At 39.0% G+C, this 20,867-nt stretch overlaps 1 protein-coding gene across 18 annotated transcripts in view; it reads left to right on the top strand.

The window, feature by feature from the left end:
• FRMPD4 (FERM and PDZ domain containing 4) overlaps nucleotides 1–20,867 on the top strand; it is a 908,838-nt gene that overhangs the window by 828,837 nt on the left and 59,134 nt on the right. For all 18 annotated transcript variants that reach the window (XM_078363746.1, XM_078363741.1, XM_078363745.1 and 15 more), the window contains one exon: nucleotides 11,779–11,824. In XM_078363746.1, coding sequence (XP_078219872.1) covers nucleotides 11,779–11,824 — 46 coding nt within the window. The remainder of the gene's footprint in view (nucleotides 1–11,778; nucleotides 11,825–20,867) is intronic.

A 20,867-nucleotide genomic window follows, 5' to 3' on the forward strand; every position in this document is an offset into this window, starting at 1 on the left:
ATAGTCCCATTCCTCTTCTTTGCAAGTATCAGGGTAGAAGCAAGTTTCAGCAGCAATGAGCAGAGTGTGAATGTTTCATATAGTCCATGACAGATTACACTTAACTGTAATGTGTTGACCTTTTCTGAATGCTTGGTCATTTGCTGGACATTTCCATTCTCTCCAGTTAATGGCTTCAGTGCCTGTTAGGAATTGATTCAGTGGATAATTATAATCTCTCTTCAGAGTGTTGCAGAGGTCAACGAGATAAAGCAATAAACCCCCATTTCACGTGCAGTCCTATGGCAACTTTTCTGAAAACGTAAGGGCAGCACTTCTTCCTTCAGCTGTGCTGGCAATTGACTGGGCTCATGCTACTTAATGAGCCTATCAAATCTGAGCTTATTATCAAATCTGAAAATTATTCATGTCCCTTTTACATCTCCAGGTTTAGGTGGGAAGAGAAAATAAAAGGCAAGCAAGTGGCTTCATCACAAAATACCCTGGGATTGAGGAAGGCACTTCTGAGCAAAGATCATTGGAAAAGCACTGTTAATCAGTTCTTATTTTTATAAACAGTGGCTGTCCACGAGCAGAGAGTTTAAGGGCTGAGATGCACTAGCTTGCAGAAAAGAATTGTTTTCTTTTTCTGTTTCTTTTTTAGCTTTCGTTTTATTTTTATTTTATTTTATTTTATTTTTTGAGACGGAGTTTCGCTCTTGTTACCCAGGCTGGAGTGCAATGGCGCGATCTCGGCTCACCGCAACCTCCGTCCCCTGGGTTCAGGCAATTCTCCTGCCTCAGCCTCCTGAGTAGCTGGGATTACAGGCACGCGCCACCATGCCCAGCTAATTTTTTGTAATTTTTTTTTTAGTAGAGACGGGGTTTCACCATGTTGACCAGGATGGTCTCGATCTGCTGACCTCATGATCCACCCGCCTCGGCCTCCCAAAGTGCTGGGATTACAGGCTTGAGCCACCACGCCTGGCCTTGTTTTATTATTATACTTTAAGTTCTTCAGTACATGTGCGGAACATGCAGGTTTGTTACATAGGTATACACTTGCCATGGTGTTATTCTGCACACATCAGTCTATCATCTACATTAGGTATTTCTCCTAATGCTATCCTTCCCATAACCCCCTACCCCCTGACAGGCCCCAGTGTGTGATGTTCCCTTCCTTGTGCCCATGTGTTCTCATTGTTTAATGCTACACTTGTGAATGAGAATATGTGGTGTTTGGTTTTCTGTTCCTGTGTTAGTTGCTGAGAATGATGGTTTCCAGCTCCATCCATGTCCCTGCAAAGAACATGAACTCATCCTTTTATATTGCTGCATGGTATTCCATGGTGTATATGTGCCACATTTTCTTTATCTGGTCTATCACTGATGGGCATTTGGGTTGGTTCCAAGTCTTTGCTATTATGAACAGTACTGTGGCATACATACTTGTGCATGTATCTTTATAGTAGAATGATTTATACCCCTTTGGGTAAATACCCAATAATGGCAATCCTGGCTCAAATGGTATTCCTGGTGCTAGATCCTTGAGGAATTGCCACACTGTCTTCCACAATGGTTGAACTAATTTACACACCTACCAACAGTGTAAAAGTGTTCCTATTTCCCCACATCCTCTCCAGCATCTTTTGTTTCCTGACTTTTTGAAGAAACAAAAAGTGTTAGATGGTGTCTCATTGTGGTTTTGATTTGCATTTCTCTAATGACCAGTGGTGATGAGCTTTTCTTCATATGCTTGTTGGCTGCATAAATATCTTCTTTTGAGAAGTGTCTGTTCATATCCTTCACTCACTTTTTGATGGGATTGTTTGTTTTTTTCTTGTACATTTGTTTAAGTTCCTTGTAGATTCTGGATATTAGCCTTTTATCATATGAAGAGATTGCAAAATCTTTCTCCCATTCGGTAGGTTGCCTGTTCACTCTGATAGTTTCTGTTGCTGTGCAGAAGCTCTTTAGTTTAATTAGATCCCATTTGTCAATTTCGGCTTTTGTTGCCATCGCTTTTGGTGTTTTACTTATGAAGTCTTTGCCCATGCCTATGTCCTGAATGGTATTGCCTAGGTTTTCTTCCAGGGTTATGGTTTTATGTCTTACATTTTAGTCTTTAATCCATCTTGAGTTAATTTTTTTTTTTTTAAGATGGAGTTTCGCTCTTGTTACCCAGGCTGGAATGCAATGGTGTGATCTCGGCTCACCACAACCTCCGCCTCCTGGGTTCAGGCAATTCTCCTCCCTCAGCCTCCTGAGTAGCTGGGACTACAGGCACGCACCACCATGCCCAGCTAACTTTTTGTATTTTTAGTACAGATGGGGTTTCACCATGTTGACCAGGATGGTCTCGATCTCTTGACCTTGTGATCCACCTGCCTCGGCCTCCCAAAGTGCTGGGATTACAGGTGTGAGCCACTGTGCCTGGCCCTGAGTTAATTTTTGTATAAGGCATAAGAGAGGGGTCCAGTTTCAGTTCTCTGCATATGGCTAGCCAATTTTCCCAACACCATTTATTAAATAGGGAATCCTTTCCCCATTGCTTGTTTTTGTCAGGTTTGTCAAAGATCAGATGGTTTTAGAGATGTGGTATTATTTCTGAGGCCTGTGTTCTGTTCCATTTGTCCATATATCTGTTTTGGTACCAGTACCATGCTGTTTTGGTTACTGTAGCTTTATAGTATAGTTTGAAGTCAGGTAGTGTGATGCCTCCAGCTTTGTTCTTTTTGCTTAGGATTGTCTTGGCTATATAGGCTCTTTTTTAGTTCCATATGAAATTTAAGGTAGTTTTTTCTAATTCTGTGAAGAAAGTCAATGGTAGCTTGATAGGGATAGCATTGAATCTGTAAATTACTTTAGGCAGTATCGCCATTTTCACAATATTGATTATTTCTACCTGTGAGCATGGAAGGTTTTACTGTGTATTTGTGTCCTCTCTTATTTCTTTGAGCAGTGGTTCGTAGTTCTCCTTTAGGAGGTCCTTCACACCCCTTGTAAGTTGTATTGCTAGGTATTTAATTCTCTTTGTAGCAATTGTGAATGGGTGTTCACATATGATTCAGTTCTCTGTTTGTCTATTATTAGTGTATAGGAATGCTTGTGATTTTTGCACATTGATTTTGTATCCTGAGGCTTTGCTGAAGTTGCTTATCAGCTTAAGGAGATTTTGGGCTGAGACGATGAGGTTTTCTAAATGTACAGTCATGTCATCTGCAAACAGAGATAATTTGACTTCCTCTCCTCCTATTTGAATATACTTTATTTCTTTCTCTTGCCTGATTGCCCTGGCCAGAACTTCCAATACTATGTTGAATAGGAGTGGTAAGAGAGGGTATCCTTGTCTTGTGCCAGTTTTCAAAGGGAGTGTTTCCAGCTTTTGCCCATTCAGTATGATATTGGCTGTGGGTTTGTCATAAATAGCTCTTATTATTTTGAGATATGTCCCATCAATACCTAGTTTATTGAGAGTTTTTAGCATGAAGCGGTGTTGAATTTTAACAAAGGCCTTGTCTGCATCTATTGAGATAATCATGTGGTTTTTGTCATTGGTTCTGTTTATGTGATGGATCACCTTTATTAATTTGCATCTGTTGAATCAGCCTTGCATCCCTAGGATGAAGCTGACTTGATCATGGTGGATAAACTTTTTGATGTGCTGCTGGATTCAGTTTGCCAGTATTTTATTGAGGATTTTTGCATCAATATTCACGAGGGATATCGGCCTGAAATTTTCTTCTTTGTTGTTGTTGTGTCTCTGCCATGTTTTGGTATCAAGATGATGCTAACCTCATAAAATGAGTTAGGGAGGAGTCCTTCTTTTTCTATTGTTTAGAGTAGTTTCAGAGGGAATAGTACCATCTCATCTTTGCACCTCTGGTAGAATTCGGCTGTGAATCCATCTGGTCCTGGGCTTTTTTTGGTTGGTAGGCTATTAATTACTGCCTCAATTTCAGAACTTGGTCTATTCAGGGATTTGAATTCTTCCTGGTTTCATCTTGGGAGTGTGTATATGTCAAGGAATTTACCATTTCTTCTAGATTTTCTAGTTTATTTGTATAGAGGTATTTATAGTATTCTCTATACAAATGGTAGTTTGTATTACTGTGGGATCAGTGGTGATAGCCCCTTTATCATTTTTTATTGTGTCTGTTTGATTTTTCTCTCTTTTCTTCTTTATTAGTCTGACTAGTGGTCTACTTTGTTAATATTTACAAAAAAAAAAAAAAACAGTGCCTGGATTCATAGATTTTTTTAAAGGGTTTTTAATGTCTCTGTCTCCTTCAGTTCTGCTCTGAAACCCTATGAGCCAAAAGAGAGTGGGGGCCAATATTCAACATTTTTAAAAGAATTTTCAACACATAATTTTATATCCAGCCAAACTAAGCTTCATTAAGCGAAGGATAAATAAAACCCTTTACAGACAAGCAAATGCTGATAGATTTTCTCACCAGCAGGCCTGCTCTTGAAGGAAGCACTAAATATGGAAATGAAAACCTGGTACCAGCCACAACAAAAACATACCAAATTGTAAAGACCATTGACACTGTGAAGAAACCACATCAACTAACAGGCAAAATAACCAGCTAGCATCATAATGACAGGATCAAATTCACAAATAACAATATTAATTTTAAATGTAAACAGGCTAAATGCCCCAATTAAAAGACACAGAATGGCAAATTGGATGAAAAGGCAAGTCCCATTAGTGTGCTGTATTCAGGAGACCTATCTCACATGCAAAAACCCACATAGGCTCAAAATAAAGAGATGGAGGAATATTTACGAAGGAAATAGAAAAAAAAAGCAGGGTGTGCAGTTCTGGTCTCTGATAAAACAGACTTTAAACCAACAAAGATTAAAAAAAAAAAAAGACAAGGGCGTTACATAATGGTAAAGGGATCAATGCAACAAGAAGAACTAACTATCCTAAATATATATGCACCCAATATAGGAGCACTCAGATTCATAAAGCAAGTTCTTAGAGAACTACAAGGAGACATAGACTCTCACACAATACTAGTTGGAGATTTTAACACCCCACTTTCTATATTAGACAGGTCAGCAAGACAGAAAATTAACGAGGATATTCAGGACTTCAACTCAGCTCTGAATCAAGTGGACCTAATAGATAGCTACAGAACTCTCCACCCCCAATCAACAGAATATACATTCTTCTCAGCACCACATTGCACTTATTCTGAAATTGACCACATAATTGAAAGTAAAACACTCCTCAGCAAATGCAGATGAATGGAAATCAGTCTCTCAGACCACAGTGCAATCAAATTAGAACTCAGGATTAAGAAACTCACTCAAAACCACACAACTACATGGAAACTGAACAACCTGCTCCTGAATGACTACTGGGTAAATAAAGAAATTAAGGCAGAAATAAACAAATTCTTTGAAACAAATGAGAACAAAGACACAATGTACCAGAATCTTTGGGACACAGCTAAAGCAGTGTTTACACGGAAATTTATAGGACTAAATGCCCACAGGAGAAAGTGAGAAAGATCTAAAATCGACACCCTAACATCACAATTAAAAGAACTGCAAGAGCAAACAAATTCAAAACCTAGCAGTAGACAAGAAATAACTAAGAATTGTTTTCTAATCTCTTTGAAGAACCTTTAAGTACAGGAAGAAGAAAGAATCCTATGTGTGCGTGTATATACCTATGAAGTGAGAGTTCAACACCCTTTCACTGCACCTTATTGCCTTTCTTTCTAAATAAAAATACTGCACATCCGTCTTTCAAGAAGTTACATTAGAATGTTATTTCACTGTTTATAAAATGCTTTCATATATAATCCCAAATTACCTCTTCATTTGCTTTTTAAAAGCCTAACATTGCAGCCTTCACAGAGTGATTATTTACTTCAGCTTTTGAAGTTTAAAATAGTACAGTTAACTTGTTTGGACTTAATGTTTCTAAAGCAAAACTCTCAAATTTTGACATGAAATATCTTCCTATATATCTTTGTTATTTGATTTTTATTTTGTTTGGTTTCCCCAATTTCTGAGGAAATCTCATTGCCGATGACTGTTAAATTAGTATCAGTGTCTCAGTTGATCAAGAGATCTATTTAAGTTAGTCTAGAAAGAAAATGCACACTAGCATATGCAAATATTATTATATATTATAATTTTAAAATCATATAAATATAAAATGAGAAAGGCAGTGGAAGAAAGATGTCAAACTATGCTGCTCTAAAAAACAGAGAACACCAGCCTTAGCTTCACTGTTTGGCAAGATTGTAATACTGGAAACTCTACCTCATTGGAAGCTGGGCTTCTTCCTCACTTAAGAGGAGGTTGCTGCATCAGATGACATCCAATGAAGTCAAAATGGGATGTAATGCCAAAGCATGGTCTAAAAACACTGATGCTGGGTATCCCAAACATGTTTCACGGGTCTCTGCATCCAAAAACGTTAAGAAGAGACCATTGTCAAAGAAATGAAGAGAGAGAAATTGAAGGCAAGTTTGACAGGAGTGGTTTAGGGTAGGATAGACTGTATTCCCCTACAGAGATCAGCACTGTGATTCAGGGATGAAAGTGATGTTTTTAACAGTCTCAACTATTCAAAAACTATTGTCACAGCAATTTGAAATTACTCTTCAAAAATAGAAAATTTATGTGGAATTTATTATGAAATGAGAGTTATCTAAATGTAGTTATAACTGGATTTTTAATGGTCTCTAGCTGTTTTAGGCCATCCCAGAAAGAAGTTACTTTGATGGCTTGAATGTGTCGTCTTCCACTCCTGATCAGAATCATTCTGTTGAGGCTATTTTTAAATAATGGTGTAGATTATTGTTTTGTTTTGTTTCTCCTCCTAGGATTTTTGGGTTAGGAATTTTAAGGGATCTAAAGAATTATAGAGTTAATTTTTCTTGTTTGGCAGGTTATAATGACAGAATTATAGACAAGAAAAAAAGAGAAGAGAAGCATGTCCCTAGTCCTGATGATAAATAACATATTGGATTATTTTATTTCAATTCAGACAACTTCATATATGCATTAAATAGTAAAATTAAAGTCAATCTAGATTATGTTTTAGGTAATTTAAAGAGCATTACTGTAAATATAAAGACATTAAATAACATCTAGATATTTTGAAAAATAGTTCCCATTTTCAAATTAATCGTGTGCTGAGCAGTGCTTCTTCCAGAATTTAGTGACAGAAAAAAATCTGCATAAGGTTAAGTCATGAATGGAAACTACTTTTAAGATACATATGGATTACTAGGCTAGAAGTCTGTCCGTCTTTGTGTGGCAGACAAAATATAAGATGGGCCCCAGTGATCCCTGCCCCTTATATTCATAGATTTGTGTATTCCCCTCCCTTTTAGTTTGGGTGGGGCCTGTGACTTGCTTCTACCCACTACAGTTGGTAAAGGTGATGGGATGTCACATCCAGCGTTATTTTACATTAGTTTGTAGCTTGCTTCTTGCCAGCAGACTCCCTCCTTTGTTGGCGATGATGAAGCAAGTTGCCTCATTGGCAAGATGGGGAGACCCACATGGCAAGGAACTGAGAGTGGCCTCAAGCCAACTACCCACAAGGAACTGAGACCCTTGGTCTAACAGCCTAAAGGGGATTTTCATCATGCCAAAAACCACTGAAGTGAGCTTAGAAGTGAGTCCTTCCCAATCGAGCTCTCATGTGGGACCCCATCCCTAGCCAAAACATTGCAGCCTCGAGAGAGGACATGAAAAAGATGACCAAGCTAAGCCGTGCTCATATTTCTAACTCACATAAACTGTGAGATAATAAGTAGTATTGATTTAAGCCACTATCTTTGTGGGAATTTGTTATGCAGCACTAGATAACTGATAAAGCTAATGTCTGTGGTCGGCAGAGTAATGATCCCCTGACAGATCTCCTCATTCTAATTTCCATAGTCTGTGAATTTCTTTGCAGATATGACTAAGTCAGAGATGAGTTGATTATCTTGGATTATCCAGTTGGGCCCAATGTAATCACTAGGTCCTTATAAATGAAAGAGGAAGTGAAAGTCAAGGAGAGATTCGAAGATGCCACTGCTGGTTTTGAAGATGAAGGAAGGGACCATGAGCCAAGGAATACAGGCAGCCTCTAGAAATTGAAAAAGGCCCCAGAATGAGTGCAGACCAGCTGACACCTTGATTTTAGCCAAGCAAAACTAATTATAGACTTCTGACTTCCAGAAATATAAGATAGTACATTTGCATCATGTTTAAACCACTAAGTTTGTGGTAATTTGTTATAGCAGCAATAGGAAGTGAATACAGGGTCTATGCTTATTAGCATCAAGGATGACTAACAAGAGTCCTTCTCGAGGGCCTTGTCTGCTCCTAACAGCTACTGCACTGAAGCTGTGCATGTCAGCTTCCCTTTCCAGAAGTGAACAAATAAATTCAGTGCCACTGAGCATTGCTCTAGAGAAAATTAGCATTTGTCCCACAGCCTTATGGGCCTATTCATTCTCCCACCCACCCTATCACTTTACAGTTTTTGTCTGACACTTATCCCTCATTCTCTTGTTTACTGTTTTATTGTTTCTTCTCAAGATTCTAAGCCTCCCTGTCTTAGTCAAAGGGTATTTGGACTCAAAGAATATGATCTAATCAAGCCACTTTAAATAAAGAGAAAATGAGGATAAGTAGATCAAGCAGTTCTTGGAGGGTACAGTCATAAGTCAACTATGTTCTTTCCCCCACTGCCCATTTGTAACAGCTCCCCAGGGCCAGTTCTTCCTTAGCCCTCAACAAAATCTCAGGCAGTTCCCATAAACATATTAAACAGGTTCAGAAAAGTTCTCTAGTCACTTGTACACTTGTAATCACAATTTGTAATCTGTAATTGCAATGTTTGTCATGTAATAGTCAAAACTCCCGACTCCACAAAATTCCTCCCTGTGCCCACTTCAGGTCTGGGAAGCCTGCAGTGGGTTAAGGGAAATTGTCAATGTTTTCTCTACTGCCCCAGCATTCTACGCTAGCATCAGCTCCTTCCAGATTGAAATGAGGCCAAGATGGTGAGGTAAAAAGCAAGAAATTTTTCACTTGATTGGCACCAGTGTAATCCAGCATTAGTTTCTTCTGTCCGTGGAAGATGATGATGGTGGACTCTTTTCTGGTGGTTGCTTGCATGGATTCCTGGAAGATTTCTTTGTTGAGTTACTCTAGTTGCAGTCCCCTTGAATCAGGCAGAAACCAAGGGCTCACTATGCCTAATGTTCCTTGGCTTTGATATATTTCTGTAAAGGCTCCCTTATCCCTCAAAGTGTCTCAGTGGATCAGGGCGTCCGAGGCCAATGTTTCTTCTACTGCATCTTCCGAGAGTCTCAGACTTTGAGCCTGCCTCAGTGTAAGGGTGGTAATTGCATAAACATAGCCTCTGCTCTTTGAGCATCTACCGCTTCTGACAGCCTCTCCCTGTTGCCTTTTTTTCAGTTTGTAATGAGGACACAAGTCAGATCCCAAGATGAGTAAGGGGTGAGGGTTCCAAACTCTGGTTTTCAACACCTTCTTTGAAAATCCTGCAGTACCCTTCTTTGGCATGTGGGAGTGATTGGCATGTATTGGCATGGGGCCTCAGCTGATTCTGTCTCAGTTCATTAGCATTCTGGAACATATGAACACATATGGCTTCCGTCTTTTATTCTGCCTAGGCTTGGGTTAGGAATCCTAAAGGATCTGAAGTGCTATGGACTTAATTCTTCTTGCCTGGGAGGTGATGATTATGTACTTAAGATGAGAGAAAACAAAAGTAAAAGGTTTTCCTCAGAATGATGATAGATACCATGCTGAGATTGTTTATGTGAATGCTTTTATTTCTAGCAAAATGGTGAACAACCAGCGCTCAGGAATGGTGGAAACCAGGCGTGTTCAGGGGATTACTGGCATCTGTAATCTTGACTCTGGTGCTCAGTCATGAATGTAACTTGGCTCTCAACTCTTAATCTCTGTGTCTCCTAGTTCTGATTCTGGAGAGAGGAAATCTGATTGGTTAATTCCAACATTCATGTCCAATGAGCTGGGTGCAGAGAATGAGTTCCCAGGGCACATTGCCTGCTCCTGAGGGCTCTGGGAGCAGACTTAAGACAGGACAAGGCAGGTATGGCAGATAGCTCCACTAATATGGCTGCCACGCTGACACATTCTTTGGTCAATGAGGTTATAGAGCATTTCTGATCTGGTAAGTGATTCTTGTTGCTTGTGAATGAGGGAAACTTGAACAAAAACTAAGAAATAGTGCTTTGTTTCTGTTTGTGTTGCTTTCCACATATTTCCCTCATATCTATTATCCTGGACATGGACACCCAGTTTGCCTCCAACACTTCACACCCACACGTTCTGTTGCAAGGAACATCCTCATCCACCTCCCCTTAAAGGCTTTTTAAGGGGATTTTTTCTTTGTGATATAAAACAAGAGTGGACTGGCTGAGTCATGGTGTTCATGACATTGAAGTTGACCAATTGAAGCTAGATTGCTCCTCCAAACTGCTATACCTGTTTATACTCCCACCAGCAATGCAGATTCTTCATCTTATCCAATGAATTCTCATTTGATGGCACTATTGCTCTGCCTACTGCAGTCATTGGGCTTCCTGCCAGCCTGGGTGACGGGGAACTTGTGGGAGCAGACAGGCCACCATCAGCACTGTACTACCTTCCTGCACCCCAGCAGCATTATCTTAAATGTTCTGAGTCTTCTTGGAGTTTTATTTCTATTACTTCTTTCCCTGCCCTCTTGATTCCTCTCTTTCTCTACCCTACTTTCTACTACATGGTCCAGCCCAGCCAGAGTGAGTCAGCTGAGCCACAAATCAGTTAGGGCTAGAAATATGATTTGCAGTGGCTTCTTCAAGGGAACAGCCTTGCAAAAGATCTTCCGCTTACTCATTTGGGCAATAAATCAGAAAAGCAGGTAATTAATTACAACCTAAAGTAGAAAAAGTCAGCTCTTCTTTATCAATTGCAACTGACCTTTCTCCTAGTCATGATTTAAAAAGGAACAAAGAAGGGAAGAAAGAAAAACTATTATAATCTATGATATGATTTTTCCTCAAAGGTTTGAGTTACTTGGAGAGAATTAGATAAACCATTATATTACATTGTTCTGCTTTTAGCCATGAAGTGCAGCCTATTGTGAGTAATATTTCCCAACTGGTACCTGTCTGAAATATTAATCATCCCAGGGTCCTAGTATTATGACCAGGGACTTACTAAGCCACACAGTATGGGAACTGATGTTTGCTGGGATGCTACTTCTTTATAAGAAGCCTACAATAGTATTTCTCTTTCAGGATGCTGATCCTGAGAGGTAATGGTGTTCCATGAATTGATAGAATTTTTAAAAATCTCTTCCCCTGACAGAAAACTACAGAGAATTTTTTAAGCAGCAAAGAAAAATAGGCTAAAAGAAAATCAGAAGGGGAGAATCAATTCTGAGAGCAGCAAAAAATGTAGAGACTTAGTTGATGCTTCTAAAACTGTTCTTCCCTTTCTGGGTTTTATTTTAAGGTCCTGCTGTTTGGCAGCACAGATAATATTGCCCAATGTAAACTTGCTAGGAAGCGTTCAATTGGGCAGTTTGTTAAATTCAGGAAACACTTGATTTTGGCTTTTTGTGTGGTCTGAAAGCCTACATCTGAGCTATTTGATTTACTGTACCCCGGGAGTCCAGGGAACATTCACACTAATGTATTACACATTTTGTTTTGAAAGAAAACTCTTACTGGTTAAGAGTCTGGGCTCAGCGCGTCTCATAAATATGTTTGTTTTTGTCTCTTACAGAAGCTGCAAAGAATCGATACTCCTCACTGTCATTCAGCCTTACCCTGTAAGTGTTTGGTGGATAAAAGTGCCACTTAATGTTCTCAGGCTTCTTGTTTCTTCTGCCTACTCCAGGAAAACCATGACGATGAACAACAGCAGAGAAAAATAACATGCACTCACAATATGGGCTCAAAAATCTTGACTGTTTGTACTGTACTCCATGTTAGCAAAGTCATTCACTGAAGAGAAAAGGAAGTAAAACATTTTCTAAAGTCCTTGAAAGACAACCAGCTGTTCCAGTCCTATGCAACAGTCACATCTAGAAATGACACCAAACTCAAGATGTTATGGTTTCCAGCTTTAGAAACTCAAATTTCATGAGACTATCTAATTGCAGGAGGTTGACGCACAATTATTATTCTTAACCCCATATAAATAATTTGATAGAGAACTGGATATTTTAGCAAATCCTACTTTAAGAGTAGATATTATATGATATATGGCTGTCAGAATTTGACTTTAGCCACCATGGTTAGGAGGGTGGAAAGTGATTTAAAAACTAGACAGTTCTTGTGATTTTTTTTAAAAACAACTTTATCATGGTATAATCTGCCTACTACAAAATTCATCCATTTTCAATGTACAATTCAATGGTCTTCAGAAAATGTACTGAGGTATGCAACGATCACCCCATCCAATTTCAGAACGTTTCCATCTCCCCAATAAGATCCCTGTTTCCATTTACAATTAATCCCTGTTCCTACACTCAGTCCTAAGCAACCACTAATTTCCTTTCTATTTCTATAGACTTGCCACTGCTTGTGAATTTCATAGATTGTCAGTTGAACTAAAAAATGCTGAGGCAAATTTCTTGAGGTTTTTCCCAAAATGGTTCCTGTCAGTCTGGCCTTCATATGGAGTGGCAGCGATTCCAACCTGCTTAAGCTCCGACTGGAGCATTTCTACATCAATTAAAGGGCTCTGGTATTTGCTGATCTCCATCTTCTGTCCAAACTCTTCATTTCCCCGTCCCAGAATTTTTCCCCTAAATATTGTAGGCTAGGCATTTTAGACAGGAAATAAGAAGTATTCAGGATTCTGGAAAGACCACACATAGAACTAGCCAAGACAACAAGTTACGCCATATAGGATGTAACTGTGCGTGTTTATATTAAAAGCTCAGTTTAATATTGATTGTTACTGTTAACTCCATCTCTTTGACAGAACTTGTGCTTGTGCACGCGTACACACACACACAAACACACACAAAAACACACACACACGGACACACACACACACACACACACACACATTGGGATAAGGAGGCCCCAGGATGTTACAGAACCGTGACTTGAGATCTAGCTCCCAGCACTATAATGAACAAGTCAGCAGTAACCACCGTAGCTGCTCAGAACTTTGGTCTCCTCATCTGACTGATTCTGAGATTCTTCCATGTGTTTCTATATAAAGTACAGCTGGGCTGTTTTTAGAGTTTTTGATTAAACAAATTGTCATTTTGACTCACTTCAAATCTATCCACATTTCTTGGTTTATTTGCAGTGGACAAATTCCTTTGGGTATAGCTGATGTAAATGTCTATAATAAGCAATGAACAACTATAAATTGAGATTGAACAACTGTGAATTCCTGATGGAACTTCACGTTTGCATTGTCCTTCCTGAATTTTCTTTCTACATTTTATAACCTATTAGAAATGTAAGATCAGGACTTGTGTTCGTTTGTTTGTTTTTTGTGTGTTTCTTTGTTTTGCAACGTGGGATACTGTTTTACCTCATGCAGTAAACTTAAAGAAAGAAAGGAGTTTTACATGTAAGTTTATGGTTGTGTCTTGTGGCTTTACTTGCTGTTTGCCATTTGAGTCTGTATGACTTGTTACTCATTTTAATATTGATTACTATCAGTGAATCATGGCACTTCCTTTTAATGGATAATCTGGAATTTTCTGGGAGTTCTTGTGGCTCTTGTCATTGTGCTACATTGAAAGGCAACACTTAGCCACAATATTTAGGAGCAACGTGTTACATGTTCTTATAGCCAACAGCTGTACCTCTGTTCCAGTGTCACCTTCCCCCTGCCCAGTCACTGCAGATAAATTCTCATATTTGACTTTCCTTTGACCAATCTCCTTTGAGAAATGACTCCCGTCCGACCACCTCCTTGGCCTCGCTAAATAAATCCTTCTCACCTTTGAAGTCTCAGGCCAAATTCTAAATGCTACCTCAGGGTTTTTCAACCTTGGTATTGTTGACATTTGAACTTGAGAGTTCTCTGTTGTGGGGACCTGTCCTGTGTATCTGCTAGATGCCAGTAGCACCCTCTCCCCAAGTTGGGACAAAGCAGAATGTCTCCAAATATTACCAAATGTCCCTTGGGAGCAGAATTACCCCCAGCTGAGAACCAGTGTCCCACCTAAAGCCTTCCCTTTACTGTTCAAATCCAAAGTTGCTTTTCTCTCCTCCAAGTTGTAGAAGTTGAAATAAAACAATTAAAACCCCAAAGTTACATAAATAAATACATGAGACACGGAGAGGAGAGCAGACGGGAAAAGAAAAGACTGAAATCTTTTACTTATATTTCTCTGTTTGGATTTTACAAGTAAGTTGCTTTTTAGAAAAAAAAATTGTTGAGTTTCATTTATTTGCTAAACATCTTCCCGGCAATCAGGATTGACAAACAGAAACAGATGACCCAGCAGACCAAAAGAAAGTTCATAAGTTCTACTTTTATTACAAACAATAAAAATTAGCATTTTAATTTCTTTTGTAACTTGCTGGACGGCATTTTTTTATGTTGTATTTCTTCTGCATAAGGTCCAATAAAGACAGAGAGCCAATGTTTATACCTTCTTGCCACATTCCACATGTGTCCAAGACACCCCACCATGACCTACTACAGAAATTGATTTCCAGTGAGGCCCAGGTTAAGGGAAAATGGGGTGAGAGTCTTAGGATCCCTGAAATTCTTTGATAAGAAGTAATTCTTAATAGGTTACTACCTCATTTTTTAAAATAAGTATTAGGGTAGGCTTTCCCCACCACTTCCATTTTTACTTTTTTCTTGGGAAAAAAAGTACAAAGTGGAAGTACAGAAGGAAATACAGATGCAGAAAAATGTGTTGACAAACCTTTCCCCCAGAGAAAACCAGTGTAAACATTTTGACCTATTTCCTTCCAGTCTTTTTTTCTACGCTTTAGTTGAGATCATACTGTACATATAATTTTATTCTGCCTCTTTTACTAAATATATCATAAACATTTCATATGTCATCAAAATCTCTTTATGAGTATTATTTAAATGGCTGCAAAACATTACAATGAACCAAGATTTCCTTAACCAACCCCCGTCATTAGGCCTTTCATACCATCTTTAATGTTTTGCTATTGTAAAAACTCTTCAAAGAAAATCTCCGTGAGTAAGTCTTAATCTGTAGTTAATATTTCCCCAGGATGGAATGTTAGGAGGAATTTCTGGATTACTCATGGGTTTTTGTTTGTTTGGCTCTGACACATCATCTTCTTTCCTTGTATTGTTTTCTCTTTTTTGTTGTTTTTTGTTTTTTTCACTTTGATCTCCCCAATTTATTTTGAAGAGCACTTTGTACCTACTTTTTAAGAAAAATTTTTTTATTATACTTTAAGTTCTGGGCACATGTGCAGATCTTGCAGGATTGTTACATAGGTATACACATGCCATGGGGGTTTGCTGTCTCCATCCCCCCGTCACCTACATCAGGTATTTCTCCTAATGCTATCCCTCCCTAACATCCCTACCCCCTGCTATCCCTCCACTAGCCCCCCACCCCCCAACAGACCCCAGTGTGTGATGTTCCCCTCCCTGTGTCCATGTGTTCTCATTGTTCAGCACCCACTTATGAGTGAGAACATCTGGTGGTTGGTTTTCTGTTCTTCTGTCAGTTTGCTGAGAATGATGGTTTCCAGATTCATCCATGACCCTGCAAAGGACTTTAACTCATCCTTTTTATGGCTGCATAGTATTCCATGGTGTATATGTGCCACATTTTCTTTATCCAGTCTATCCTTGTTGGGCATTTGGGTTGGTTCCAGGTCTTTGCTATTGTAAACAGTGCTTCAATGAACATACATATACATGTGTCTTTATAATAGAATGATTTCTAACCCTTTGGGTATATACCCAGTAATGGGATTGCTGGCTCAAATGGTATTTCTATTTCTAGATCCTGGAGAAATCGCCACACTGTCTTCCACAATGATTGTACTAATTTACACTCCCACCAACAGTGTAAAAGTGTTCCTATTTCTCCACATCCTCTCCAGCATGTGTTGTCTCCAGATTTTTTAATGATCTAACTGGCAGGAGATGGTATCTCAAAGCAGTTTTGATTTGCATTTCTCTAATGACCAGTGATGATGATCATTTTTTCATATGTTTGTTGGTTGTATAAATGTCTTCTTTAGAAAACTGTCTGTTCATATCCTTAGCCCACTTTTTGATGAGTTTGTTTGTTTTTTCTTGTAAATTTGTTTTAGTTCTTTGTAGACTCTGGTTATTAGCCCTTCGTTAGATGGGTAGCTTGCAAAAAATTTTTCCCATTCTGTTGGTTGCCAGTTCACTCTAATGATTGTTTCTTTTGCTGTGCAATGAACATACATGTGCATGTGTCTTTATAATAGAATGATTTATAGTTTAATTATAACCCATTTATCAATTTTGGCTTTTGTTGCCCTTGCTTTTGGTGTTTTAGTCATGAAGTCCTTGCTTATGCCTATATCCTGAATGATTTTGCCTAAGTTTTCTTCTAGGGTTTTTATGGTGTTAGGTCTTATGTTTAAATCTTTAATCCATCTGGAGTTAATTTTTGTATAAGGTGTAGGGAATGGGTCCAGTTTCAGCTTTCTGCATATGGCTAGCCAGTTTTCCCAACACCATTTATTAAACAGGGAATTCTTTCCCCATTTCTTGTATTTGTCAGGTTTGTCAAAGATCAGATAGTTGTAGGTGTGTGGTGTTACTTCCCAGGCCTCTGTTCTATTCCGTTGGTCTATATCTCTGTTTTGGTATCAGTACCATGCTGTTTTAATTACTGTAGCCTTGTAGTATAGTTTGAAGTCTGGTAGTATGATGCCTCCAGCTTTGTTCTTTTTGCTTAGGATTATCTTGGCTATGTGGTCTCTTTTTTGGTTCCATATGAAGTTTAAGGTGATTTTTTCCAGTTCTATGAAGAAGGTCAATAATAGCTTGATGGGAATAGCATTGAATCTGTAAATTACTTTGGGCAGTGTGGCCATTTTCATGGTATTGATTCTTCCTAACCCAGAACATGGAATGTTTTTCCATCTGTTTGTGTCTTCTCTTACTTCCTTGAGCAGTGGTTTGTAGTTTTCCTCGAAGAGGTCCTTCACATCCTATGTTAGTTGTATTTCTAGGTATTTTATTCCCTTTGTAGCAATTGTGAATTGGAGTTTGCTCATGATTTGGCTCTCTGTCTTTTATTGGTGTATAGGAATGCTTGTGATTTTTGTATCCTGAGACTTTGCTGAAGTTGCTTATCATCTTAAAGAGATTTTGGGCTGAGAAGATGGGGTCTTCTAAATATACCATCATGTCATCTGCAAATAGAGACAATTTGACTTTCTCTTTTCCTAATTGAATACACTTTATTTCTTTTTCTTGCCTGATTGCTCTGGCTAACACTTCCAATGCTATGTTGAATGGGAATGGTGAGAGAAGGCACCCTTGTCTAGTGCCAGATTTCAAAGAGAATGCTTCCAATTTTTGCCCATTCAGTATGATACTGGCTGTGGGTTTGTTGTAAATAGCTTTTATTATTTTGATATATGTTCCACCAATACCTAGCTTATTGAGAGTTTTTAGCATAAATGGCTGTTGAATTTTGTTGAAGGCCTTCTTTGCACCTATTTAGATGATCGTGTGGTTTTTGTCTTTGGTTCTGTTTACATGGTGGATTACGTTTATAAATTTGTGTATATTGAACCAGCCTTTCATCCCCAGGATGAAGCCTACTTGATTGTGACAGATAAGCTTTTTGACCTGCTGTTGCATTCAGTTTGTCAGTATTTTATTGACAATTTTTGCATTGATGTTCATCATGGATATTGCCCTGAAGTTTTATTTTTTAGTTGTGTCTCTGCCAGGTTTAGGTATCAGGATTGATGTTGGTCTCATAAAATGAGTTAGGGAAGATTCCCTGTTTTTGTATTGTTTGGAATAGTTTCAGAAGGAATGGTACCAGCTCCTCTTTGTACCTCTGGTAGAATACAGCTCTGAACCCATCTGGACCTGGACTTTTTTTGGTTGGTAGGCTATTAATTGCTGCCTCAACTTCAGACCTTGTTATTAGTCTGTTCAGGAATTCAACTTCTTCCTGGTTTAGTCTTGAGAGGGTGTAAGTGTCCAGCAATTTATCCATTTCTTCTAAATTTACTGGTTTATGTGCATAGAGTTGTTTGTAGTAACCTCTGATGGTAGTTTATATTTCTGTGGAATTGGTGGTGATATCCCCTTTATCTTTTTTTTTTTTTTTTTTTTTTTTAGGGAGGGAAGGAGGAAGGGAGGGAGGAAGGAAGGGATGAAGGAAGGAAGGGAGAAAAGGGTGGGAGGGAGGGAGGGAAGGAAGGGAAGGGAAGGAAGGAATTCAAGCAATGAGAGAGACATTGCCGACCTGGATCTAGAGGTTTACAAGTTGATTTCTTTTTTAGAGAGAAGGAAAGAAAAAAAATGAGTAAAGGAGAGAAAGAAAGAGGAAGAGGGAGAGGGAGGGTGAACGGAAATATTGCTTTATTCTGAAAAAAAAATGGGTATTAATAATGGCCAATCAATGTTTCATTTAAACCTATGAGTAGGTGTGATGTGGTATTGACAACAATGTATATTTTATGTATTTGAAGTGGAGAGCTCTATAAATATTTATTAAGTTTACTTGTTCCAGATCTGAGTTTGAGTCCTTGATATCCTTATTAATTTTCTGTCTCATTGAATCTAAGTCTCTATGTATCTGGGTGTTAGGATCGTTAGCTCTTGTTGCATTGATCCTTTTACCACAATATCTTTGTTGCTTTAAAATCTATTTTATCAGATACGAGAATTGCAACTCCTGCTTTTTATTTATTTATTTATTTTTGCTCTCCTTTTTGTTGGTAAATCTTTCTCCATTCCTTTGTTTTGAGTCTTTGTGTATCCTTGCATGTGAAACAGGTCTGGATGTAACATGCCGTTGGGTTTTGGCTGTGTCTTTTGATTGGGGGATTTAGTCGATTTAAATTTAAGGTTACTGCCATTTGATGTTAATTGGCTGTTTGATCCATTCGTTGATGAAAATTCTTCTTTATGTTGGTGCTCTTTTCTTTTTGGTATATTTTTGGTAAGGCTAATACTGGTTGTTTCTTTCTGTGTGTAATGCCTCTTGCAGAAGCTCTTGTAAAGCAGGCCTGGTGGTAATAAAATCTCTGAGTACTTGCTTGTTCATAAAAGATTTTATTTTTCCTTCAGTAGTGAAGCTTAGTTTGGCTGGATATGAAATTCTGGGCTGAAGGTTCTGTTCTTTGAGAATGTTGAATATTGGCCCCCAACTCTCTTCTGGCTTGTAGGGTTTCTGCTGAGAGATCTGCTGTAAGTCTGATAGGCTTGCCTTTGTGGGTAATCTGACCTTTCTCTCTGGCTACCCTTAGTATTTTCTCCTTCATTTCAACCCTGGTGAATCTAACGATTATGTGCCTTGGGGTTGCTCTTCTTGAGGAATATCTTTGCGGTGTTCTCTGTATTGCCTGGGGTTGAATATTGACCTGCTTTGCTAGTTCAGGAAAATTATCCTGAATAATATCCTGAAGGGTACTTTCCAGCTTGGATTCATTCTCTCCGTAGCATTCAGGTACACCTATCAAATGTAAATTTGGTCTTTTCACATAGTCCCACATTTCTTGGAGACTTTGCTCATTCCTTTTTATCCTTTTATCTCTAATCTTGTCTTCTTGTTTTCTTTCATTAAGTTGGGCTTCGACCTCTGTTATCCTTTCTTCTGCTTGAACAATTTGAGTGTTTAAACCTGTGCATACTTCTCGGAGTTCCTGTATTGTATTCTTCAGTTCCATTAATTCACTTATATTCCTCTCTAAGTTGTCTATTCTCAATAGGATTTCGTCAAACCTTTTTTCAAAGTTCCTAGTTTCTTTATGTTGGGCTACAACATGTTCTTTTAACTCACAGAAGTTTCTTATTATCTATTCCTTGAAGAGTGATTCTGTCATTGGGATGCGCTCATTCTCCTTCCAGCCTTATTCCATTGTTGATGTGGAACTGTGATCATCTTTAGAGGGAGAGGCGTTCTGATTTTGAGTATTGTCAGCCTTTTTATGCTGGTTTCTTCCCATCATTGTAAATTTATCCTCCTGTCGTCTTTGAAATTACCAACTTTCAGATTAGGTCTCTTGATTGGATGTCCAAGTTGTTAGTTCCCAGGGTCAGAACAGCGGCGTTAAGACTGATGGTGCTTTTCTGCCCAGGATTCTCCTGTCTGGCTTCCTTCTTGTGTCCATAATAGGCGACTCTGCCTTCCCCAGGCTCCAAACCTCGGTCAGAAGGGGAACCAGTCTCGTTTACCCTGCGCTGAGAGCTGCCGCGCCGAGGTGCCATCACAGCCACTGCGCCGGTCTCAGGAGTCGTGCTGGGGACCCGTGTGGGTCCTCCAAACCTCGGTCAGAAGGGGAGCCGGCCCTGTTTACTCTGCTCCGAGAGCTGCCGCGCCGAGGTGCTGGCAAACTGCTGCGCCGGCCGCAAGAGTTGCGCTGGCGACCCGTGTGGTTCCTCCACTGGGGATCTTCTGCTCAGTGAGTGACCAGAATTTGTCTGAAAGTCTGGCATCCTCTAGTTCTCTGCACTTTGACTGAGAGCTGCAATCCCGAGCTGTTATCGATCGGCCATCTTGGATCCTGTTCCCTCCCCTTTATCATTTTTTATTGCATCTATTCCATTCTTCTCTCTTTTTCTTTTTATTCGTCTGGCTAGCAGTCTATCTATTTTGTTAATCTTTTGAGAAACCAACTCCTTGATTTATTGATTTTTTGAAGGGCCTTTTGTGTGTCTATCTCCTT

The sequence above is a fragment of the Callithrix jacchus genome, chromosome X (genome assembly GCF_049354715.1).
Source record: "Callithrix jacchus isolate 240 chromosome X, calJac240_pri, whole genome shotgun sequence".
NCBI lineage: Eukaryota > Metazoa > Chordata > Mammalia > Primates > Cebidae > Callithrix > Callithrix jacchus.